Raw genomic sequence first — 26,398 nt, 5'->3', positions numbered from 1 at the left:
GCAGGGACTCCGGCAAGACTAGCTATGACAGCAGAACTAAAAGGGGGAGCCAGAAGGTAACACAGACATGAGAATGCCCTGGGACATAAGGCGGCCAGCCACTCCACCATCAATAAACCTGGGTGAACGTGTGAAAGTGGGGGGGAGGGGACAGGGGACAGCATCTATACATCCCAGTTCACCACAACATTCTATGCCTGTGAGTCCTCTAGATCTGCTCCTTTACCTAAGAAAAAAACTATTCACAAAAAGCTCTATTTCACAGAAAGCTCTTCCCCCTGCTGTAGCTTTCACTATTCAAGGTACCAACAAATAGCCTGCACCTTTGATCGAAGTAGGCGTGGCAGATCATAAAAGACCAAAAGTTCGCTCAGGTCCTGTGGGGCAAGATTATTCGGTGCTTTATAAAAAAGTTATAAATGGTCAGTTTCGAGGTGGACCTGGAGCCTATCCTGAGAGCACCGAGTGTGAGGTGGAAAGGAAGACACACACCCACCCACACACACATATTCATACATTCATTTCCACTTATAGGGGCAGTTTATCTGTCAGAAATCCTAGCATGTTTTTGGAAGGAAGGAGAAAACTAGAGAACCAGGAGGAAACCCACACAGACATGAGGAAAACATGCACAGGAACTCCACAAAAACATTACTGTACATATTTAAACAGGCTAATGAACCTATTTTTTTAATAGTTGAATTTTTTTTTAAGAACTCCAGGTCTAGTCATTTCAGCTCCTTATCATAATTCCTAAAGTAAATAAATTCACAAAACCCTTCATTATTAATGATGATGTAAAACCTATCGATTATTTCCAACAATTCTACTCTATTTCTAATCAATTCCTTCCATGCAGGCTTAAAAAGCCCTCAGGATTAAAAACTGCTAGCTTTTACAGTAGCCATTAGCTCGGAGTCTTCACCCCTTTTCGTCTATTATGGAAAACCAAAAGGCCAGCTGAAACTTGATGAAATATTAAGCGTGTATCTGAGGAAACTCCCGGCGGTGTTTGAATATAATGGCACCCGCTCGGCGAGCCGCTCTGCTTCAATGGGGCGCTATACCGGGTTGTGTTTGTCTAGGGTTGGGATTTCACCTTAAATATTCAAAATGGCGGACGGAGGAGCAGCGAGTCAAGATGAGAGTTCAGGACCAGGTAATCATTACTGCATTTTACATATTCATATTCATATTCAAACACTCTTTCTCTCAAGCCAGATAAGCGCGAAGGAAGAGCGTAAACAAGGCGTCGCCGCGTTCAGACATCTACAGCGGCTTATTTCGCGCAGCATATCCGCGGATTAATTCAGTGTGTGTGTGTGTATATGCGTGTGTATATGTGTGTGTGCGCGTCAGAGAGCGAGAGAGAGTGTGTGAGTGTGTGAGAGAGAGACTGAAACACTGAAACACTGCTTTGCGCTGCGAGGCTACATTATAACCAAAACGCGCCCTTTGTTTGCGCTTAGTGCGCGTGACACATTCACACCTTCCGGCGTCCAAACGCTTCAATGCACACTTTATAAACAACCTGCGACATCATTCGGAGACTCCGGAGTGTCAGTGGAGTCTGTATCATTTCACTGTTATGAGTAGCTAACAGGCTAATGCTAATACAGTTGCTTTGTGTGTGTCTCTTGTGTGTACTGTGCAGAACGCTTTGCATATTCATTCAATCGCGATCAGCCAGAGACTATACATAGGCAAAGTGTGTGTCGTGTCAGACAGGTAATGAGGACGGATGGGTGTTCGGTGTGAGGATTTTAAACGCAGCGTGATTTTAAAAATAAATAAATAAATAAATAAATAATAATAATAAATTTAGGGTCCGTTCTGGTGCCTTTGTGCAGCCCTCTTGTGCGTTATTCATGCGGGGCCTGGTGGAGGAGAATGCGCTCTTCAGCATATTCTATCAGAGCCGACACACACCGAGCATCCCGGCTCATGTAAACAGCAAGTCATATAAACAGCAAGCAACACACACACACAGATAGAGAGAGAGATAGAGAGAGATAGAGAGAGCGCGCGCGATGTTTCTCCAAAGCGTCGGTGGCTCTGATGTTACCGATGATTTGTTTGTCTTTTCTGAGGTTTAGGAATATTCGAATAAAACACTTAATTATACATTGTTGCGCACACCGCAGCTGTTTTCTCACGGCTGCTGTAGGAATAAAGCGATAAACAGTGCTCGTTGTGGACATGTTGCCCGCTCAGTGGTCTATAACGCGTTATAACGCGAGCGGTTATTCCCCGCAGCTGCTCTTCTCCCTGCTGCATATGTAGCAGGCCAGCTAGCGCTTCTGAATGGATTAAAATCAGGCCCGGATAGAGCCCTTCCACGGTCAAAACAAATACACTTCGGGGTTTCAGTGTTGTATGGGATGATTCTCGGTCTGTTTATTGTTCTAGTGACCAAAATAAATAAAGAAGGAAATGAGTATAATGTTAATAAAAGCCCGTGCGGGTTGTTTTGTGGCGCCTGGTTGAGTGTCTCTGGGAGGTTTTTTTCTGCCTGGGGGAGGCGTTTGTTTACCATTACAGAATGCATAAACCTGAACTTCATTAGCACAGACTCATTAGAAAGTCTAATTTTGGGAGGTGTCAGGAAAATGTAAAAAGGCGCAGAGAGGAGACGGGAAGAAGCTCCTGTTACTGTTCGAGTTCTCGACTGTTATTTCATATAGAGCTGAGTTTCGGCTTCAACATGCTCCAACACGTTTCTGGGCAGATTGGTGTGTGTGTGAGGCTGAGAGCTGCTTTTTCTGCTGTCTGAAAGAGAATTTGAAGGCACAATGGAGGCACAAGTGGCACTGAATATTCTAAAAGAACTGGGGGGGAGGAGGAGGTGCATTTTATCCTAAAGTTATGACATTATGAGTCCACCATATAGTGGGATAATGGAGCTATGGGGTGTAGGTTAATTGTGTAAAACAGTTAAGTATTTGCATTAAAAAGTGTTCACTGTTGATATGAATATGAGCAGTGCAGTCCACTAATATTGCTAAATATGAGCAGAGAAGGCTGTGAAAAATTGTCTTTATAGTTTAACCTTTTGAAATTTTGTTTGAAAACACACACACACACACACACACACACACACACACACACAAATACTCTGCTTTCATGGATATTAAATAATTGCAAACACAACACAGGTTTATCAAAACAAATGTTAAATATAGATGTGCAATAATTATTGTAATCCTTTTAGTCAATATTTTTGTGCTAGCAAGATAACAGCTCTGAGTCTTCTCCTATAACGCCTGATGAGGTTGGAGAATACATGGCGAGGGATCTGAGAGCGTTCCTCCATACAGAATCTCTCCAGATCCTTCACATTTCGAGGTCCACGCTGCTGGACTCTCCTCTTCAGTTCACCCCACAGGTTCTCTATGGGTTTCAGGTCAGGGGACTGGGATGGTCATGGCAGGACCTTGATTTTGTGGTCAGTAAACCATTTTTGTGTTGATTTTGATGATGTTTACGATCATTGTCCTTCTGGAAGATCCAACCACGGCCTGTTTGAAGCTTTCTGGCAGAGGCAGTCAGGTTTTCATTTAATATCTGTTGATATTTGATGGAGTTCATGATGCCATGTATCCTAACAAAATGTCCAGGTCCTCTGGCAGAAAAACAGCCCCAAAACATTAAAGATCCACCTCCATATTTAACCGTGGGCATGAGGAACTTTTCCATATGGCTACCTCTCTGTGTGCTCCAAATCCACCTCTGGTGTTTATTACCAAAAAGCTCTATTCTGGTTTCATCTGACCATAGAACCCGATCCCATTTGAAGTTCCAGTAATGTCTGGCACACTGAAGACGCTCGAGTTTGTTTTTGGATGAGAGTAGAGGCTTTTTTCTTGAAACCCTTCCAAACAGCTTGTGGTGATGTACCTGACTTCAGATTGTAGTTTTGGAGACTTTCTGACCCCAAGACGTTAACTAACTTCTGCAGTTCTCCAGCTGTGATCCTTGGATATGTTTTATCCACTCGAACCGTCCTCTTCACAGTGCGTTGAGACGATATAGACACACGTCCAGTTCCAGGTCGATTCATAACATTTCCAGTTGACTGGAACTTCTTCATTATTGCCCTGATGGTGGAAATGGGCATTTTCAATGCTTGTGCTATTTTCTTATAGACACGCCCCATTGTGTGAAGCTCAACAACCTTTTGCCGCTCATCACAGCTATATACCTCGCTCTTACCTATTGTTATGGATGACTAAGGGATTTTACCTCATAATTATACTCCTGTGAAACAGGAAGTCATGGTTGAACAATTTCCTGTTCCTAGTCACCCAGGTGTACTAAAAAAAATAAATAAAAAAATCAATGGGAATATACTTCAAATATATTTTTCTCACATGAATTCATAGGGTGCCAATAATTATTGCACACCTGTATGTAACAGTTATTTTTCTAAAAATATGTTGTGTTTACAATTGTTTGATATCCATGAGAGCAGAGTATTTTTTGTGAATTTGTATTAGGTTAAACAATAAAGACAATTTTTCACAGCCTTCTTTGTTCATATTTATCAAGGGTGTCAATATTAGTGGAGGGCACTGTGTGTATGTATATGCAAGCCCAAAAATTAAGCTATTAATGATCTTAACAAGAATTAAACAAACCGGTAAGTGAATTTAGTATGGGACAGTTTTTCCTTTTTATTTCTTTACACGTTTCAGCCTCGTGGATAAACTTGCAGACAGCTTTTTTTTTTTTTTTTTTCCAATACTTTATTTTAATTTTGTACACCCAGACATGTTAGTTTGAATTTTACATCAAACATTTACTTTTGCATAAAAGAAGCCTATGTAAGTGAATATTCCTGTTTCTAGCTTTATCCCAAAAACAGTTCACTGCAGCAAAAGTAACCGAGCAAATGGTGGCACAGGAGGACCCAGGAGTGCATTTGTTTAATACTGGCAAAATTTCTGACCAGTGATTTTTTGTTAAGATCATTTAAAGCTTAATATTTTGCCATTTTGGGCTTGGCCCATTTTTATTTATTTATTTATTTATCCCAGGAGTGTGTATATGAACCTTGTGAATACGAACAATCCCTTATATGAATGTTACCTTACAATCCCAAATATTAATTAAAGCTGCAAGCAGCGTTTAAAGGGGCCAAGCACCGCAGGCGCAGCACGGAGCCTGAAGAACACGAAGTGGAGAAATAGAATGTTCATGAATGAATAAAAGATAGATTCAGAAGCACAGCTGAGAATAAGATTGAACAGGAAATGAACAGAACAGAGGAATTTATTTGCATGCCAAGAGGTGGAAAGGTTACTGCAATGCTGAGCCTCAAAAGAAAGGGACCGAAAGACAAAACATTGCACAAACTTTTAAGAACTTGCACCACATGGGAATCGAACGCAGGATTTTTAGTATTGCCGCATGTCGGTTTTCACGGTGCGCCACAAATGTAATGCCACAGAAAAAATGAATTTTGGTCAATGTTTTCAAAAGTTATGTTTTTACAAAAAACCTTATCTCTAGAACACTAGGTGGCTCTGTGTTAAAATTTCTCAGGCACCTAGACAAAATGCTATGAATGATTCCTACCAATTTTTTTTTTCAGGTGTATCAAATACATTACAATATACGACACATTTCAAGATGGCGGACGGGCGGTTGGTCCGATCCTGGGAAAATTGGTATCTGTGTATTTGCCATGACCCAATTAATCCGTAGACACCATGATCATAATTTTCTATCGAAGTATTCAAAAGTTATAAGCACAAAAATTAAATTTTCAAATCTCTTGACCTATAGGAGTTACTGTTTTCAAATTTGGCACGGACTCTCGGATCATGGTGCTTATGAAGACTACCAAGTTTCATTACAATTGGTCAAAGTACGGCCGTGATACAGCCTCTGATCCAATTTTGGGTCAACTTCATTAAATTTGTGACATCATAACTTTGATATGAACATCAAAATGATGTTCAGTAATTTATATGCAGCTCTGTCATCTGAGCCAATTTTGGTAAGAATTGGACAAAATTTGAAAGAGGAGTAATGAAAAACTGAATACTGTACATTTCAAAATGGTGACTACTGTAATGGGTGGAGTCTTCATGTAAGACGTGGCTTGTGATCACTATGAAGAGAGTAATCTGATGAACTCAATTTCTTTTCTCTAGGATAAAGTTCAACAATCATAACCATTTGAAATGTGAATTTTTGAACTAGTGGAGGTGATATAGAGTTGGTCCTAGAGAGGCCATAATTGGCCCGGATTCTACTCATGGTCATATGAGTATGCCAAATTTCATCATTTTCCTACTTGCAGTTCATAGGGCTAAGAAGAAGAAGCAAAATAATAATAAGAAAACGAACGAATACAATGGGTGCCTGCACACCTTCGGTGCTTGGCCCCTAATTAGGCTATGTACTACAGGAGACTGTATTTAAGCAATTGCAGTAAAACTCCTCACTATTTCTTGGATGTTCTAAAAGGGTTCTACTTGGATTTTGTTTTTTTTCTAAAAGGGAAACCTTGTTTTGTATGATTTAAAATATAATCATCTAAGGTTCCCCAGATAGACAAATAACAAACTTTGGGGTGTTAGATTGAATGTGCTAATAAAAATCAGTCTAATCTAAATGGTTAAACCTCTAGACGATGATGATGATGATGATGATGGTGTACTTGCGCAGTAGTTCTGTGTAATGCTTCACAGCTGTCTTTAATAAGGATTGAAAAGGCTGTGATTTGTTGCTTTATATCCATTTTCATATAGTCTTGTGATCATACGAAATATTACAAAACTTCTTTTGTAAAGACAATCATCTAACTGACTTCATTCTCCAATTTTAAGATTTTTTTTTTCTTTCAAACTCTGACCTCTAGAAGATTGTCATGTAATTTCAGTAACATCAGGCTTTATATGTCTTTTATATTTAAGGTCTTTAGGATTTACATCAGGCCAGGAAAAGTTACCAAATGTCACACTGCCTTTTACATCTCTCAGTATTACTGCACTATGTGAAATGCAAAAACTCTGCAATATTAATTATTTTATGCATATTAGGTTTGAATGTCCTTGATGGCTATGATGTGCCCACCCTACTTTTTCTACTCGAAAGTCTCTGTAATTTAATTCAAATGGTTAATTTGCATGCAATTAATATTCTGTGTCCATGGTTACTCGTACTGAAACTCTCAACACTGTTTATCTTCTTTGTGGCATTCAGTCTGCCTTTCAATAAAACACCACTAATGAGTTCCATATTTAAAATTCCATATTTTAAATTCTGCAAATTAAGTTATTTGCATAATATCAGCACACCGACAGTGTGTAAAAGCAGTGAAGACGAGAGCGCTGTTTTCTGCTTGTTTTCAACAACGTCTTTCAGACTGGCTTTAGCATGATTACTTCTGCTTACTTTGAAGTGAGTGATACAGATAAAATAAAGCATTATTGGACTTGTTAACCTTCAGTGTGTTACCTAATTTAGACATTAGAAGCCCCATGTGTCTTTTAGATTTGTATTGGGTTTGAAAAAAAAAAAAAAAAAAAAGAATCTGTAAGAAGTAGGCTGGGAGGCATATGATGTTTAGGCTGGATCGGAGCATTATTAGTGTTTACAGGTACGCCATTTCATCCTTTCCGCACTTGCATATATATATTCTTGGCTCCAGTAACTTGATGAATAAACATAGACTTCGTCTTCTGGCAAAGTCATTTGCAAAAGTGAATTAACTTCTTAAAAGAGCCGCTAATGAGAGCTGAAGTTAATCTGGGTATGCTAATCATGGTGTGTGTCCCATGATGGAATTAAACCTGCAGAATTGGCTGGATTTGATCAGTGGAGTGTGTTGAAGCTGTAAGGGGGCTGTGATGACTGTGAAGGAGGTTCCTAAAGTAGTTTCTCACTCTTGGATCAGAACAGTCTCAATTTAAAAAAAAAAAAAAATATATATATATATATATATATATATATATATATATATATATATATATATATAATCATGCTATATGTAATAGGTTTTTAAATACAAATGCAGCACTTTTAATTTTGCAGGTCCAGGTGCCATGTATCGATTCTAGACGCAGGTCTTCGCAAGCGGTAATTGTGCTTGTGTGGGTTCCAGTGAGCTATTGTGCTGCACTGTAGAGGTTATTTCTTTCCCCTTCTTTTCCCCTCCAAAGCCATCCAATTAATATGCTAATGAGATGATAAATATTTATGAAAAATGTAAATTATGCAGAAAGCTTTCAGAGCGCTGTGTGGAATGAATTGCTTGCAGGACTTCAAAGTGTTGCTGTGCTAACGAGGCAGGGGCGAATTTGCATACGACTTTAATCAGCTGAATACTGATTACGCTTCATTATGGGCACTGCCAGCTGCACTCTTTGTTTCTGCTGTATATTCTGGGGGGAAAAGTTTTTCACAGTCTGGTTGTCGTGACGATCATGGCAGTAAGTGAGAAAGGGAGGATAAGTGAGAGAAAGAGATCGGGAGAGGAAGAGCAGTCTTCTCTGTAGGCTTAGCTGTACTTTACTGTGCATTATACGGCTGTAGTCTCTACTTGTCTGTCGGTATTTACATTTTTTATGTTTTTTGGTGGTTGTACTGGTCGGTAAGTGTCTCGGAAAGCGACGTGTGTGCTGTTCTGGGTTTTATTCTGCTTTTGTGTGAAGTGAGAGACAGTTGTGGATGCTTATGGAGACCATGCTTGAGAGAACAGGAATAGCTGTTTCTGGTGAGTGGATTGTAAGTGTGTGTGTGTGTGTGTGTGTGTGTGTGTGTGTGTGTGCGTGCGCATGCTGCACTATTAATATATGGAGGTCATGGTCGTTAAATTGTATTTTATATATTGTGCTATTTAATTGGCTATTAAATACAGACCTGTGTTGATTTTTTGTATCGCAAAATGCAGAGGGTTTTGTTATGTTGTATAACCATGGTAATGTATGATGATGCATGATTCCTGTTAAGTTGTTGCACATGCAGATGTTTTCCTAAATATAACCTACTTATGGTGACATCATGGTTTGTTTAGTGTGAGGTCAGTGCTGATGGTGCAGGGAAGGTTTCGTTCAAGCCTGTCTCTGTTTCTTTCAGATTCTAGAATGAGTAATCCGTCAGAAACAAATAAATGTGCAATGGAGAGTGGGGACGGAAGCACAGGTGAGTTACCTGTCCAGACTAGTTAAAAGCTCACTTGGTTTACCTAGTGTTTATTGTTCTTTTTGGAGTGTTGGAATGAAATAATAATAATAATAATAATAATAATAGTTATTATTATTACTACTACTACATTCGGAAATGCATTGTTTGGGCTTAATGGCTGCATAATTTGCCAGATGGAGACGCTCTCGTGCTTCAGTACTTATTATAGACAAATCTGTCTTTAACATATTTTTACTTCTTATGGAGGAAGACCCGAGTTAAAGATGTAAATGTTGGAATAGGAGTGTTATATGACCGTATCTGATATAGAGTAGTGAAGAGTGGTGAATGCCTTTTTGCATATTTATCACGGAATACCTTTTGGTTCAGAAAGAGAGAGCATAAGTCATGTCAGTTGAAAGGGGATTTTATGGCTTTGATCTATTCAGCAGCTGCCCGGTTCTCTCTCTCTCTCTCTCTCTCTCTCTCTCTCTCTCTCTCTCTCCAGGTGCCCAAACGAACGGACTGGACTTTCAGAGGCAGACGGTGCAAACAACAAACGCAATCACCAGTGCACAAGCACAAGCCTTGCTCCAACAGGTAAAGTTCTCTCTCTCTCTCTCTCTCTCTCTCTCTCTCTCTCTCTCTCTCTCTCTCTCTTCATCAATCTCTCTTTCTTTATCACTCTTTTGCATTCCTCTTTCTCTCTCTCTCACACGTGCACACACAAACCATTAAAAAGAATGACCTGACTAAAGCTAACTAAAGAAGCATGTAGGTCACACAGACCACAGGCATTCGAACCCATCGGAATGTAGAGATGTCCCCAGGGTCATTGTTTTCTGCTGACATGACGCATCCTGTCTGAGTGTCTAAACACCTTTCTGTCAGACTCCATTATTATCATGCGTGTGATTGACTGCTGCAAACTCTCTCTCTGCATATTTAATATGATCTTCAGCTGTCAATATTTGTGTGAGGGTGTGTGGATGTGGGCAGGTAGAGGAGTTATTTGGGCATGTGTGTTGCAGTACATTATGTTGGATTTGTTGAAAATGCAAGATTGGAGCTATGCAGACATGCCTGTGGGGGGGGAAAAAAAAGATATGATCTCCTTCTTACAAGGGAAATTAATTGTGCCTATATGCTAATTAGCTGCTCTGCAGTTGCTCGGAAACAGATGGCAGTGAATATGCAAATCAGTGCAGAATTTGCATGTACTGCATAACCGTTTCTTTAATTAACATACCCCACCTCCCTTTCCCTTCAAGTCTCAGAGGGCTGCAGTGTATTTTTATCATCATTAAGGCAAGCTGTTGTGAAACATTTTGGCTATGCTAACCCTCTGCCTCTTTCTGCTAATTTCTCTTTTCTTTCTCCCATCTCCTTTTTGGCTAGGAAGGGCGGTCTTTTTGCATATCTTTTCTCTACTGTAAAAAAAAAAAAAAAAGGAACTTTTTCTTACCCAGTAATTTATATAGATCCCTTGACTCATATCATGTTTCCTTAAAAAAAAAAAAAAAACGCAAATATAATCATGTGGCCCCTTTTCTGGCCCTTTGTCTTTTCACCTCACATCCTCCCTACTTACCAAAGTTCAGGTAAATTCTGCAAGCTCTGACCACATTGTGTGTTCTATCTTTAGTGTAAATCAGAGGATTCGGCTGAGCTTCTAGCCTCCAGCCAGCAAGTTACACTGCCCCAGACTCAGCTCATGTTGCCAGGGGGGCAACTAGCTGGCGTAAGTGGCACATGGCCCTCAGAGCTAGTGTTTACACATGGTTGTATTCATCACCATGTCCCCTTATTCCCCATAGCAGTGTCTCTGTTGCATCAGTCATTTTGTTTTTGTTTTTTTTGTACAATACATATAGATGCAGCCTTTTCTTGGGAATGAACACCTGAGCATTCAGTTGGTCAGCATTTAACATCATGTCGACACAGAAATTGATTCTTGTCTGAATAATACAGTAAACAGTCCTGACCTGAACCATACCGTGCATAGTGTGCAGCATACAGACGTTATCGTGTTTGTTCATTGGGAATGTGTTGAATGATGTGCTCTCTGCATGTGTTTACCAGTGCACGGATCATGCATTCGTTCGTAGGATCACGGATCAAGTGGGTTGGTGGGTAACGTGAGGTTGGGACGTTGGTTTGTGCACATGTTTGTGACCGTGTGAGGGAGTGCATGTTCATGTTTGGCATCAAGCATGTCTTGCTCGAGACCAAAGCGTTCTACACAGTCTTGGTCCTTCATCCTGACAAATTAGTACATGATTGACTTTAATGGTGAAGTCAGTGATTTTATTTAATTATTTTGTTTGTTTCAATAGCTTTTGGTAACGTTAATGAAATTCTTCTGACGTTCCAGAAGCTATTAGACTTGGAGGTTTTCCATTGTGCCTCGAAGTCTGTAACCTTGAACCATCATGTCAGTTCAAAAAGCTCTCCTTACACACTGACATTTAGGTTAACTTTTTTGTTTCAAAAACAGCCGTTTCAGCTAACTTCTGCTAAAATCACTTGACTGTACCTTTTAAACATGTGCAGTATGGTAGTTCGACTGATGAACTGATTTGGTCATGAGAGATTACTCCTCTTCCTCTTTGTCTCTCTCTGTCCGTCTCTCTCTCTCTCTCTCTCTCTCTCTCACACTATAGTTGACTCTGACTCCAGCGCAGCAGCAGTTGTTGCTGCAGCAGGCTCAGGCGCAGCTCTTGGCTGCAGCTGTGCAGCAGCACTCGGCCAGCCAACAGAGCAGCACCACAGGAGCGAGTATCTCTGCCTCCGCTGCAACGCCGATCACACAGATCCCCCTTTCTCAGCCCATTCAGATCACACCTGTAAGAACAACACAAGCACAACACTACTACTTTTTTCTATTATTTTTCTTCAAAAGTATTGCTTATTTAATATCTCATATTCCTTCTTGGATGTACTTGATTGATTTGCTGAATATGATGTGTAGATTTGTAATAGTTGGAAAGCCATGGTAATGAACAGTGAAATGTCCATTCAGGTTATGGATGTGAAATGTTGGGGGTGTACTAGTAAATATAGAACAGTGTTTCCCAAACCTGCTTAGGAAACTCTAGGGTGCATGATTCCAGCTCACAACATACACCAACATACGCCAACCAAGTCATAATGAACACTCTGAAAACATGGCACAGGTGTGTTGGAAGTCTGTGAGGGTTCTGTGAAGTCTGGTTTGGGACACTCACAATACACCAGGGGCAGCTGTCATAAATGGGTTAGCAGGGCTAAACCCCCAGTCTTTCAGAGATGAAAGGACATTGATACTAAATGAAATCTTTTGCATTCGCGTCAGTTTATAGGCTGTGAACAAAAGTCATCCGGTGGACTATTTTGGACTTTTGTAGAACCAGCACAACAGCTGCACCAGTGTTGGTAGAAGAATACACAGAATGGCCTGAAGAAGCAATGACTGAAAAGTCACATATGAGAGATACCCCGATGAGCCATAACAATAAAAACACCTTCCATAACAGCCCTGACATGTCGACACATGGACTCCACAAGACCTCTGAAGGTGTGCTGTGGTATCTGGCACCAAGACGTTAGCAGTAGATCCTTTAAGTCCTGTAAGTTGTGAGGTGGGGCCTCCATGGATCAGACTTGTTTGTCCAGCACATCCCACAGATGTTCGATCCGGTTGAGATCTGCAGAATGTGGAGGCCATGACGACTCTCTCATGTTCCTCAAAACAATCCTTAACAAATTTTTTTGTAGTGATGAAAGAGGCCACTGCCATTAGGAAATACCGTTGCCGTGAACGGGGGTACTTGGTCTGCAACGATGTTTAGGGAGGTAGTGCATGTTAAAGTACCATGCATCATTGAGCCTTGGGCTCCCATGACCCTGTTGCTGGTTCACCGGTTGTCCTTCCTTGTACCGCTTTTTGTAGGTACTAACCTCTGCGTACCGGGAACACCCAACAAGACCTGCCGTTTTGGAAATGCTCTAACACAGTCGTCTAGCCATCACACTTAGACTTGCCCATTTTTCCTGCTTCCAACACATCAACTTCGAGAACTGTCTGTTCACTGGCTTCCTAATATATCCCACCGCTTGACAGGTGCCACTGTAATGAGATAATCAATGTTATTCACGTCACCTGTCAGTGGTTTTAATGTTATGGCTTATCTAATCTAATATCATGACCAGCTGTCACTGAAATACACAGATTACCACCATGCATTGTTCTTTAGCTATGTAAGGCAGTTCGAAGAGATCAGTCCTTCACGGGTCTTGTAGCCCTGGCATTGATCCTAGTGAGTGAAAGTTTTGTCTCTCTGTCTTTCTCTCCATTTCACTGTGTGTGTATGTGTGTGTGTCAGTCACAGCAGTTGCAGCAGCTGCAGCAGCAGAACCTCAACTTGCAGCAGTTTGTACTGGTCCAGCCAGGTCATCCAATTGCCGCCCAGCTGCAGCCAGCGCAGTTCATCATCTCACAGACACCACAGGGTCAGCAGAGTGAGTGCTCCGCCATTTTAATCTCAGCACAACCATGTGTAGAACTAGCCTGCTTCGGCTGGCCTTTACTGATATTCGGGGGTTTTTTTAAATATGATTTTTAACAGGCCTCTTGCAAGCCCAGAATCTTCTAACTCAACTACCTCAAAGTCAAGCCAACCTCCTGCAGAGTCAGCCAAGCATCACTCTTGCCACACAGGTCAGAAATCCCCAAACCTTAAAAAGCACAAGCACACTAGTGAGCATTTCAGAAGCACTTATGGAAGTGCAAAAGAGTTACCTGTAGGAAGTGCAACCCAATAACAACCAATTTTTGAATATGAGGAAAGAGAGTCACAATAAAGCTTCATCCGTCACTCTTTGTTGTGACTCTGGTTGTGTTCCTCTGGCCATATAGTTAAAATGTAACTTCTTGATCTCCACTTTAATACTGTGTGCTCTTTAGCCAGCAACACCGACGCGCACGATAGCAGCTACCCCCGTCCAGACCCTCCCTCACAACCAGACGACACCAAAGCGCATGGAAACACCCAGTCTAGAGGAACCCAGTGATCTGGAGGAACTGGAGCAGTTCGCCAAGACCTTCAAACAGAGGAGGATCAAACTAGGCTTCACGCAGGTAAACTGCTACACAAATATACATTTTGTCATTTTGTATCTTTGGCGTTGTCAGTAGTCCCAATCGCCTGTTGATGAGGCAACATTGTGTGCTAGATATTTATACCACATATCTCTAGTAGTTTCTCTTTCGAGCAGTTTATCTTTGTGTGAAAGGGGGATGTCGGCCTTGCTATGGGAAAGCTGTATGGAAATGACTTCAGCCAAACCACCATTTCTCGCTTTGAGGCCTTGAACCTGAGCTTTAAAAACATGTGCAAGCTGAAGCCTCTGTTGGAGAAGTGGCTAAACGATGCAGGTATTTCTCTACTCTGGCATTTACTCTGGGTGGATAGGATATGGAGCAGATTCCTGTCATAGCTCAGGCCTGTTCCAAGTAGAGAACATTTACATTGTAGTTAATGCATGTTTAGATTGAACTAATGGGAGTTGTTTTCATAAACCTCCAGTTATTTTCACTTAAATTGAACTGGTTACTGTTGTATGTACCACAGCATCTTGTAGCAATTTGTGTGATCAACTCAAGTTCACTTACTGTTTAGCGGTTCATCATGAATACAGAAATTGTTTGGTACCGTAGAGCAGGATTTCATGAACCACAATAGCCTCAGGTACTTATATCCGGCTGTGTGTCTTTGTACGTGCTGTGTGTGCAGAGAACCAGACGTCGGACCAGGGCCTGTCCAGCCCTAGCTCTATTGGCTCCCCTGGGCTGGGCATGGAGGGCCTCAACCGCCGTCGCAAGAAGAGGACCAGCATCGAGACCAACATCAGAGTGGCCTTAGAAAAGAGCTTTCTAGAGGTGAGGAGTATCTCCTATTCTAATATTTGAACTGGTCAGTGCTACTTTTGACTTGCATCTTTTTAGTTTGTAGTAATGCTGTACTTTTGAACTTTAGTCCCCACTGTGGGAAAAGTGTTTAAAGTTCCATTGGCTGTCTTATGCTGAAAGGGCGTTTCTGTCCTCTTCAAGCAGAACCAAAAACCTACCTCTGAGGAGATCACCATGATCGCTGACCAGCTGAACATGGAGAAGGAGGTGATCCGTGTGTGGTTCTGCAACCGCCGGCAGAAGGAGAAGAGGATTAACCCGCCCAGCAGCGGCAGTGCTGCCAGCACCCCCATTAAAGCAATCTTCTCCCCCTCCACATCCCTGGTGCGCTGAATTGTACATTTAAATGACCAAAAAAACATATTTGAGATATGTACTATGAAAGATTACGTTTTATGGAACTGACCATTTTCAGGAGGGCACTGAGGTTCCTCTCCCAGTAGACATTCTTAAGTCCTCTTTTTGTCGTTCTTTTGTATAGGCGCCTAGCACAGCCAGTCTTGTGACCAGTAGCACCTCGACTACACTGACTGTAAATCCTGTTCTGCCTCTCACCAGCACGAGTATCTCCAGCATTGGACTCACTGGTAAGCTATACTCAAGCACTGGTGATGGCCAGTGAGCTGTGCTTTAAGGTATATGACACAAAGACAAGGTTCGTCTGCTTTGTGTCTAAAGGCTTGTTATTTTACAGAATAAAAAAGCACCATTATCACACGGTATTCCTTGCTTACTTTTATGTCGTCTTAAATGTGGCATATATTTACGACTGTAATACTGCTGTTTTAAATATCTTTTTCATCTTGGACTCGTATCTGGTGTGATCAAGGTGCTGGGCTCACTGTACTGTCTTTCTTCCAGGCACCACTGTGGGCTCGGCAACTACTAAGACTGCATCCGCCATCTCCACAGTGCCCTCTGTGACCACGGCAACCTCGTCGCCCTCACTCAGCCCCTCCCCCAGTGCGCCACAGGCCTTGTCGGCTGAGTCGGCAGTGACTCAGGAGCCAACAAGCACCGTTACCCAGGCACCCACCACGCTGGTGAACACACTGGGCACGGGCCAGGTAATGGTGGCTGCGTCTAGCCTGTCGGCCGCACTGCAGGGAGCTGCACAGCTGCCTACCAGCGCCAGCATTGCCGCCATGGCTGCAGCTGCCAGCCTCAACCCAGGCCTCATGGCCTCCTCACAATTCGCTCCTGGGTATGTGGTCTTATGACTGCTTCTTTCACTATCACTGTTTCTTCTCTTTGTAAACTGTTGAGTTCACATCTAAGGTAGTAAGTGTATTTAAGTCTGCATACCCACGAATTTATTTGTCTTTTGTTTAGAGCTGCAACAACTAATCAATAAAATCGATAATAATTGTTGTCCACGATTCTCATTATCGATTAGTTGGTCTGTGCACGGTACATTTACTCGTTATGTTACTTCTGTTCCGAAAACACGCTTCGGAGAGTAAATACTAAAGTTGTGTCCCAAGTGACTGCACACTTACACTATGCACTGTGTACTCTACCGGCTAGTTTCTGCGGACCCCTAGTGGTCAATGATGTAATTGCAGGGGGTCCGCAGGAAAGTTTTAAAAATGTTTAAATAATGTTATATATATTTTTTGTTAAATGTATCAAAATATATTCAACTGAGATGTTTTAAAATCAATCAATTTGGTTATTTGTGTGCATTCACAAATATCATATTAGCTGAGCTGACGATCGTTCATTGATGGATTTATTTTAAATTTATTTACAAATGAAATGATAATTTGTAAAAACCTATGAGTGGTAGACAAGTTCAAGTGTGGCATTGATGGATAAAACAAACAAAAGATAATTCAGAGAGTCGAATTAAATGTCACACCAACAATAAAATGTAATTGAACCTGGTATTTGAACCAATCCCTGGGGAATGACAGGTTCTACCAATCAACCAGGGATTGTAGAATTCTAGGACTGTAGAACTCTGTGCTTTTTGTGCATCCATAATAATGTATGAATATTTATGCATAAATTTTTATAGATGCAAAAAAACAGCATGAAATTAAACTGCAGACCTAAATGAATAATATATATTCTGGTGTGTGTGTATTGGGTTCTTTTCAGTCGTATATAATTGGACAAACAGTTGTGTGAAGTTTTAGTCTTAAGTTTATATTTGTAACACTCAGATTTTATTTTAAATAAATGAAAAAATTGTACTGGAACTTGCCACCCCCCCCCCCCCCCCCCGATTAATCGAAAAAATAATCTGCCAACTAATCGATTAGGAAAATAATCGTTAGTTGCAGCCCTACTTTGTTACTTAAAAGAAGTTAGTTCACGTATTGTAAGGCATAGGAAGCACTATTTCTTTTAATTTACTATTTACACATAATTACAATGATTCTCTTTCTCGCACTCTCACACACGCTGTGTGTGTGTGTGTGTGTGTGTGTGTGTGTGTGTGTGTGTGTTTATGCTGATTAGTGGGGCTCTGCTGAGTCTGGCTCCTGGTGGTCTGGGCAGTGCGTTGAGTCCAGCACTGATGAGCAACAGCACTCTGGCCACCATCCAAGGTGTGTGGAATGGCAAGTACACCCGTTATTTTTTTTCTCACCCTGCATCACACTCAGTTCACCAGTTTTGGACACAAGATACTGATTTGATGCTTTATGAAATTGACTGTAGTGAAATTATTGCTAAACAATCTTAGAACATACAATGTTGTTGTTCTGAGAGTCCGTGGAGTCACAGCAATGTGCTTCTCTTTTTTAATTTAATGTCAGCGAAGCTTAAATGCTTTCCATTGCTGTATGCTTGCCACTTGGCACATGTAGTATATATTCCATATAAAAGGTACGCCCTGATTAGTGAGAGAATTCTGTTGTCTTGTTGTCCTCGATAGCTCTGGCTTCAAGCGGGACTCTGCCCATCACCTCTCTGGATGGCAGTGGGAACTTGCTTTTTGCCAACGCCAGTGCTGGCAGCACCCCGAACCTGGTGACGGCGCCACTCTTCCTGAACCCACAGAACCTGTCGCTGCTCACCAGCAACCCGGTGAGCCTGGTGTCTGCTGGAGGAGCCGCAGGGGCCGCCGGGGCCCTCAATCTGCATGTCGCTACAGACCACAATGCCGTCACCACGGCAACGGTGCCCGTCTCCACCATCAGCAAGGCCCAGTGAAAGCCCCATCCAGCTTGGTCCTCCTCCTTCCCCTTCTCATCAATCATTATTTAATCCCTTTGCTACCACCAAAAAGAAACTTACTAAAAATGAAGTTTTATATTATGTTAATATTTTTGTTTCATTTTCATACCTTTTTATCTTTTATTTGAGATGTTCTTTAAAATTTTTTTGGTTTTTTTTTTATCTTGTTGCCTGCTTTGATTTTTCAGCAACAAACTTCATGAATGTTGGTGTTGCAAGAGAGCCTAGCGTTACGATGGCCAAAACTGAACTGTGTCTGGGCTGCACGCTTGCTCAATTGGTAATGCAAAGACATTTTTATTTGAGTGAATTTTTTTTTTTTACTCGCTCTACGTTTTGCATTTATATCTTGTTATTTGATCCTAAAACACTCCTAACCAAAAACACATCACTTTATCGTTTATTTTTCAACGGTTGAATTACTCCTTCTTGATAGCATTATTAGCCTTTACTGTGATCGTCATTACTGAGGAACTTTTAAGACACCTTTTGATTTGAACTGTTGTGTTTTTTTTTTTTTTTAAATCAGAGGTGCTGCTTTGCAGGCCTTTGGAACCTTCGTATCAATCTTTTATTATTTTTTTTCCTTTGGCTTATGGTTTCTTTTATCTGATGCAGCTTTAGTCCTATATAATTCTCACATGTGGTTACAAGGCTTTAACGGAGTAATAAGTGGCTGTGATACGGTTTCATTGCTTTAAGGAATCGTTTGTACGGTCGCGGTCTGGAAACACTGATTTAACTGAGGAAATTCTCAATACTTGGTAGCAAAGGTTTTTAAAACACGTTCTAGTCTGGGTCTAAAGAGTGGACCCCGAGATGGGCTTATTTACATAGGATGAATAGCTTTAAAGGATTGCATGAGCAGTCATTACAAAGGTGACAGGTCTTGGGCTGCAATAGCTGGGCAGTGTAGACCTCAGTCACTTGTAAAGAATGTGGAGATGGTGCACTGAGAGCTCCTGAAACCGTTCTGCTACAGCTTAGTGGCATGACCATTTGATGCCTAGACTGTGACCCGTATTTGTCCCAAAGTCAGTCAGCCTCTTAAGGTCTTCCCATCACAGGGTGTGCTGTCTGTGTAGTGTCATGGTGGGGTTATAGGAGTTTGGTGTGTGTGTGTGTGTGTGTGTGCGTTTTCATGGTTTAGGTCATGTAGGAGGATACCACCAGATGTCTGGTGGCAACTGTAACATTTCAAGAAGCAACGTTGTCCTCTGTCCAGGAGAGTTTTAAGGTGTTTGTTTTTCTACTTGTGCACAGTACCTGTACCAAAAAAAAACTGGATTTGAGAACTGTGGTCTGCCTGGTGTTTAGGGAGGAAAAATGTCATGTTCTGAGTAAGAGGTCTTTTTATTATTATTATTATTATTATTATTATTATTATTATTAAGGTCTTTTTGCTGGCCTCTCTTTATGATATATACCAAAAATATTTGTTAAAACATGTTGCTGTATATTACCATTGTAGCGTAGGGTAAGTTTAAATATTTATGAGTGGAAGCTCTTGGTAAACCACAGGAAATATTATAATGCAATATTTTGAAGATCATTTCCAAAGACAAAACTATATTTTATTTCAGTTGATATGGCTTCCCCCGCTCTGCTCCGTCTTGTTTGTGCAGCTAACCAAATAACCCGAGTGGATGTGGTGGGTTTGGAAAGGGTGGAGGTGGTCAGGACCATGCACTGCAGCAAAAACACCCAAAAAGTAACCTGACCCCCTCCAGGTCATTGCTGAGAAGTCTTTGTGAGTGAGATGTGAGAGAGGGGGTAAGGGCTGACGCAGGTGTCCTCGCTCTCTCCCTGATAAAGTTAATATATTTCAAAGATGTGCTACGTGCGGATGGAAACAAGGTGCTTTTGTCTTACAGGTTCTTGTTTTCTGTGCGCTTCTAAGATGTCTGAGTGTTTTGTTCCTTAATAGACTGAAGTAGCCACTATCTAGGCAGGTTTGGGTCAATATTTAGGAGATTTAGCAGACTGATCTGTTATTCTCCCCTTACCAATGTAATTCAGCCATGATGTAAAGCTTGAACCAAAGTCGTTTTCTTGCTAGCTGCTGTGCCTGTGGGGATCAGCGAAATGCTGGCCACACGATCACCACTCTACACTACTGACAAGCTTCCTCATGTCTTACTTCTGTTCTTTACCAAACTCCTACAATTCACAAATGAGTTGTGTTTAGCTTTAAAGTGTAATACAGCTTGGGCCGTGCTCACTTCTTCTTCTTCTTCTTCTTCTTCTTCTTCTTTTCATATTTAATGTTTGTTAGCATACGTAATGGCCTCCAAATGCCTAGTATACCACCACTTCTTATAATGCTCTACATTTGATGCAGTCATCAACTTGTAATCCTAGAGCCTCCTAGATCAGATCTCATCCTCAGTAGAGTTCACTGGAATCCACTTGCGGCGTTGGCGTTCATGCTCTTGCCGCTGTAGCGTGTAAGACTGGGTGGAATGTGGAAAAATCCCAAACCACTCCTTTTATTTGACTGTCCTCTAAGCCTGGCACAGCACTGGTACACACAAACACACAGGGCTTTAACGGTACATAGTGTGGTCTACCAAAACCACTTTTTGTGTTGATGGAGTTAATATGCAGGCAGGATTCTTTGTTGATTGCTTCTTACTTTATTGTTTAAAGTGGACTGTTCCTGGTTTATGGTTGATTGTGGTCTTTCAGCTCCGTAATCGTACATGCTTTACCAGAGAATGTCTAATTAGAGGGTGCATGCTCTGTCAGCCAGACATCAACATGTAAATTAACTATAAAAACATAGATCATGTACCACCTAAAGCTCACTGGCATTTACAATTTTCGTCTCTAGTTTTTTTAGAGATTGAATGAATTTTCTAGCTCCTTTCTTTTTTTTTTTTTCTTTTCTTCTAAGCCCCATCCATACGGGCCTGAGGATTATTGTCAAACTTTTTTTTGTTACCCTGTCTGCTGGTTTCTATCCAACTGCTTGCATTATTATTATTATTATTATTATTTTTTTTTTAAAAATGCCTTTTATTTGAATTACCTCATCAGCACTTAAATGGAAGGTTCGCTTTAAGCAAAATGGCGCCAACAGACAAGAACTTTTTAATGTTGGAATTGTCCTTTTAAAATTTTCTATACTGCATAAAAAGAAAACATAGAAGAACAGATACAAAAAAAAAAATACAATATTAAGTCTAACTACTACTGCTGTTTCAAGTACTACTACTTATAGGGTACCTCCAATTTTATTATTTTTATTGTCCTACTTGCCAAAGTGAAAAAGCCTATGTCTTTGTGGCTTGTTGCTGCTCACTCCGCTGGTTCTGTCCTGAGGCTTCCACATGGCCTTACGGGACGTGTAGTTTTACGTATGGTTCTGTATTGCCGTCGTTTTAGTGCATTGGTGTGGTGCCAGGACGCGTGGGACGTTACTGAAATATTTATCTGAGGAACGACTTAAATAATTAGAAAGAACGGTTTCCCTAAATTCTATATATAGATATATAAATATACATATGTAATGTACTCATATTTTATAATTCAACTATTATAAAGATTGAATGTAGTGTTTTGTTACGCTTAAAAAAAAAAAAAAAAAAAACCCAAAAAAGCAACAAAAAAACAAATAATACTTACTTTTTATGATTTGAAACCGAAAACCCTCAAGGCCAAAAATTTTACGCTACACCATGGATGTGGTGTTAGCTGTCATTTACACCGTCCGCAATTAAATATAGTTTGTTGAATGAGGGGGCTTGCCATGGTGCTCACAGCTTTTACTGTTGCCTGGGAAACGGACCCAAAAAGCACCTGATCTTAACTTTGTTGTTGTTGACATGTTTATCGACTTGATTTGCCGTGATGGTTTTTAACAATCATTTCAACTTATTTACTTTATTTTATATATGTTTTTGTATAGCACGAGGGAGCAACATCACTGGCTTTCTTAGTTTAACAAAATTAACTTATCCTTATCATTTATGCCTTACTATTATTTTAGAAAATCGATGCGTTGTAGCAAACTATAGTGTGTTAGTTGGTGAGTGCATATTTGCGTGCGCGTGTTTTGGATGAGTGCGAGGATGTATTTCCGCATGTTTTTATGTCTACGTCACATATTGGTCGCTGAAATAACGCTGTGAGTATCGGACATTTAAAAAAAAAAAAAAAAAGAAAAAGAAAAAAAAAAAACGTTTTTGATGTTTAAGCATACAAAATGTTGCTACCTGTTGTTATTTTGGTGTGACTTATGCAGGTTGGAAACCTGTTGCAAAAAGCTTTACTAATAACCCGACTCCAGCTGTTGTGTAGGTGAACGGGGTTGTCTTAGTTCTTGGTAGCTGTGCATTCGCTTTCAGAGGTCATTCTGTATGGAAGATATTTCTCTGAATTTGATTCAATTGATTGGAAGTAAGACTTCTAACTAATGATCAGTTAGGAAACAAATACAAAATATTAACATCCTTGATGTCCAACGTTTCTGAAAGCATTTCTGACTGATTGAGGCGATGGTGACCGCTTGGCTTTATGCTTTTAACCCGTGATTGGACTGAGTGGTGTTCCAGAGCCAGATACGACTGATGAGGCTTTCCGTTTCTGCAGCAGATCTGGTGTAGTAGTTCTAAGTGTAGTTAAGTGCTCTCATGAGTGGTTGCGTTAGAGATTTGGGGTTTTGGAACGCCTGTAGTCGTGTCGTTTCTGGCCTGTAGGTTGCTACAGGAGGCCTTCAGTCCGTTGCTGGAAAAGGATAAAGGTGGAAGCAGTCGTGGACCCGATGGCTGAGTTTGCTGGAATGGGTAAAGAAGCTGTTGTATACCTCATTTCTAACTCGAGACAGAGTAAAAACCTGCTTTAATCTATTTTGAGAAACAAACAAGCAAAGAAAAGGAAAAAAAAAACCTATTAAAAACCCCCTGTCCTGACAGAGGAGCCTGCGGAAGTCTATTTAGCGTATAGGGCGAGGGTCCAGCAGCTGCTACAGAGACACACTACACACATATACGCTTATTAATGTCAAACTTGTAGAGTATGACTCTGGGTTTGATTTTTTTTTTTTTTTATGTTTTACCCTTAAATGTAGTGAATGCATATTATAGCCATATTTATTTTGCACCTTTTGTCTTTGTAGTTAACCTTGTAGTTTATTTTTATGATTTGACAATCGTCTCCTTAATGTCCTTCATTTGTATGAATGTAACTGCAGGGCTTATTTGGTGTGTGTGTGTGTGTGTGTGTGTGTGTGTGTGCTCTTCGTGGCCCTCACAGTCCTCAGCCCTCAACCTCTCTGTAGTAACCAAAGACTTACAAAGTGATTGTATGGACTCGGCTGTCTCTCCTTCTTCCCTTCCCGTCACGGATCTGAGATCATAAGAAGAAGATGATGATGATCAGGACAGAGGGCAGGCTTCTCCAAGGGACTTGTAAAATTGACCCCTCTTTGACTGGGTGATGTTAGTTAGTACACACTGAAGGACATCCTGTGCACTCTGCAACCTGCTCAGGATGAACTGTCTGCTCTCTGGACTCAATGCCTTTTGTCTTTATAGTTGTAACCAAGCAAATTTTCTGTTTCTATGAGTGTCTCTAACCAAAAACACGTCTGACCTCTCCGAGGTTACTCGTCCTGTACTGATGTCTCGTTATTTCAGTGTGCTGTTTTAACTCTTCTCTTTTCAAATTTGTCTCTGCTCTTTCCGCCATCTCGATTTCCCTGTGCAACTATGCATCGTTGTCCTGTTCGCCGCTGGAGCCGTGTCTCCGCAACACCGCTCTTAACCAAATGGGTCTTCGACTCTTCACTCAGCAGCTTTATATGGAGTGCAAGGTCGACAGACGCTACAAGCTCTATCCCAAAGCAAAAATCCAAATATGAAATGTTCGACACATGCAGATACCAAAGATGACACTGTCTTTCGTCCTGTTTCCTGTCCTCTTCCTCTCCAAGCCCTTCAGCGTGTGTATTAAGGAACAGAACCCAGCTCTGACATTAGTCTTAACCTCAGTAATTCTAAAGCTTAGATGTATATTTTGGTATTTTTCTGAAATACTTAAGGAAAGAAAAAAAAAAAAAGAGGAAAAAAGCAAAAACTAAAGTGGCATTTTAAAATTCTGATTTGTTGGATGTATTGCTCTTTTTCTGTCACAGCATGGAGTTAACTGAAGAACTGTCTTACTATTAGTAGGTTAAACAAATAGTATTTTTATACGTTTTGGGTGTCTGTGTATGTGATTATCAGTTTCACTGCCCAAGTTTCCATTGTTTGTTTGGTTTTTTTTTTTTTCGTTTTCTTTTGTTTTCTTTCTAACAAATGAGGAAAAAAAAATAAATAGGAAAATGTACATAGTGCTTCAGTCGAGGACTGTAAACGGTCATTCTCATTTCCTACAGCTAAAGCTTTTTTTCCCCACCAGTGTCATGAATTAGATTGTATTTCTGTGTGTCTTTATCTAAACTCTAAGCCACTGTTGTAATAGTGAGGCTCATTTCTTGTATCCTGAGTATCACTGTGGAACAGGGCTTCAATGCCTCTCACTCTGAACACAAGCTTTTGACTGGACTCTGCAATGGCTACGTCACGGTAGCTTCGAACTGACCGATTGTGTAGAAATAGAAGTATGTGAATCAGGATACATGGTAGATTAGATACATTTTGTCTGCTGTATTTTTTTTTTAATATATAAAGATAACCTTTACTGTAACTGTACAGATCTTTTTTCTTTTTTTTTGTTTTGTTTTGTTTTGTTGTAAACATCATTAAACCATTTTTCCAAGTGTTTTCATATTGTAAGAAGTCTTGAGTCTTGCCGTGGTTTGGGTACTTTTTTATTATTATTATCATTTTAAAAAAAAAAAAAAAAAAAAAACTAGCCTTTTTAAAACTCTTGTACAGACAGCGACTCTGTGAGAAAGTAATGCAGATAATGGCCTAATCCAGGGAATGATTTGCTCTCCTTACGTTTGTTTTACTGCATTAACTCGGTCTTTGTTTTTATCAGCATGATGCAGCCTTGGGGAGTCGTGGAAATCAAGACGGATTACGAATGAAGCAAATTGCAAAGATGTGGGAATAAATATGTTTATTAGCAAAATATAGACTACTTTTTCCCAATTAGGCTTCAAACATGTAGCTTTTTTTAAACATGGGGGAACTATGCAGGTAGTCTGCACTGAGCAGGTAAAAAAAAAAAAAGAAAAAAATCCTATAAACTATAATGCGATGGATGGACAGATACGTGTTAGTGAGTTGAGATGAAACACAATCTTGTGTCTTTCAGGTCAGATCTTTCTTCCTGTTGTACTGCATTAGTTTGCACGGCGGTACTCCTGCTCTGAGCTCTACTACACTGTGAAACCGGATCAGTTCATTTAACTCGAAAAATCTGAGGAAACTAATGACCTCAAATATTTTAAATTGATAAATCAGTTTCTCTAAGCCAAATGCACTTAAATATAACAAAAAATTAACTCAAACTTGTTATATGTAAGTGTATTTGGCTTAGAGAAATTGATTTATCAACTGAAAATGTTTGAAATTTTCGATAAAAGTTCAACTTTTTTTAATGAAATTATGGAAGAAAAAAAAAACAACTTTTCCATGATATTCACATTTTTTTAGACGCACCTGTATATCATGTGGGGAAATTCCACTGGGCCAAAATTTCTGAATTACAGCACAACATCGGCTGGACCAAAATTGACCAGGGCTGCATTAAACAGATCATTTATACTTCAACACAAGTTTCTTACATTTGGTTGTAAAATTTTGTCAGGATAGGCTGTAAGATTAATCAATAATTACCATGATTCCCATTTTTTCCTCGCGTCCATGTAGTCCTCTTCACCATGAAACCATCTATGTACCTACAGTACTACTCACTGAACTCAATATATTAATACTGAGAACAATGACAAGTATGTAAAGAATTTTTTTTTCAAAATGACAGGGCGTGATGTTACAGGAAAGTAATTAACATCCGGGTGGCATTACACCACTCTGCTCTTGATTCATTTCTTCTAACAGCACACCTTTTCATTATTTGTTCTTGACTCTCTTGTTCCGTAGATGGTTTCAGGGTGAAGAGGACTGCACGGGAGCCAGAAGAAAAGTGGAAATGTTTCAGTTAATCAGGACAAAT

The 26,398-nt window shown here is 40.4% G+C and overlaps 1 protein-coding gene across 8 annotated transcripts; it reads left to right on the top strand.

Moving 5' to 3' along the window:
* The first annotated feature begins 920 nt into the window (after positions 1–920).
* pou2f1b (POU class 2 homeobox 1b) lies at positions 921–20,447 on the top strand. 8 transcript variants are annotated; one of them, XM_053627746.1, is made up of 14 exons: positions 923–1,159; positions 9,088–9,153; positions 9,644–9,735; positions 11,799–11,981; positions 13,506–13,635; positions 13,743–13,834; positions 14,081–14,254; positions 14,410–14,551; positions 14,910–15,055; positions 15,227–15,409; positions 15,567–15,672; positions 15,947–16,289; positions 17,552–17,652; positions 17,970–20,447. In XM_053627746.1, exons 1-14 carry the CDS (start codon positions 1,114–1,116, stop codon positions 18,245–18,247), a joined length of 2,082 nt encoding a protein of 693 aa, XP_053483721.1. In that variant the 5' UTR covers positions 923–1,113; the 3' UTR covers positions 18,248–20,447. The 8 variants fall into 8 exon arrangements, with proteins under 8 accessions (XP_053483727.1, XP_053483726.1, XP_053483721.1 ...); XM_053627749.1 differs by having other exon boundaries at positions 924–1,159; positions 13,500–13,635; positions 15,230–15,409; positions 17,552–17,640; XM_053627745.1 differs by having other exon boundaries at positions 924–1,159; positions 13,500–13,635; positions 15,230–15,409.
* The last annotated feature ends 5,951 nt before the right edge of the window (positions 20,448–26,398 follow it).

Source organism: Ictalurus furcatus, chromosome 6 (assembly GCF_023375685.1).
Source record: "Ictalurus furcatus strain D&B chromosome 6, Billie_1.0, whole genome shotgun sequence".
Classification (NCBI taxonomy): domain Eukaryota; kingdom Metazoa; phylum Chordata; class Actinopteri; order Siluriformes; family Ictaluridae; genus Ictalurus; species Ictalurus furcatus.
This window is presented reverse-complemented; position numbering and strand designations above follow the sequence as displayed.

Excerpts from the sequence above, each read along its gene's own strand:
- pou2f1b (XM_053627744.1), top strand. The coding sequence starts at position 1,114 with ATGGCGGACGGAGGAGCAGCGAGTCAAGATGAGAGTTCAGGACCAG. Across the intron at positions 15,410-15,566 it reads TCTCCCCCTCCACATCCCTG|GCGCCTAGCACAGCCAGTCT; the intron begins GTGCGCTGAATT and ends TCTTTTGTATAG. Across the intron at positions 15,673-15,946 it reads CTCCAGCATTGGACTCACTG|GCACCACTGTGGGCTCGGCA; the intron begins GTAAGCTATACT and ends TCTTTCTTCCAG.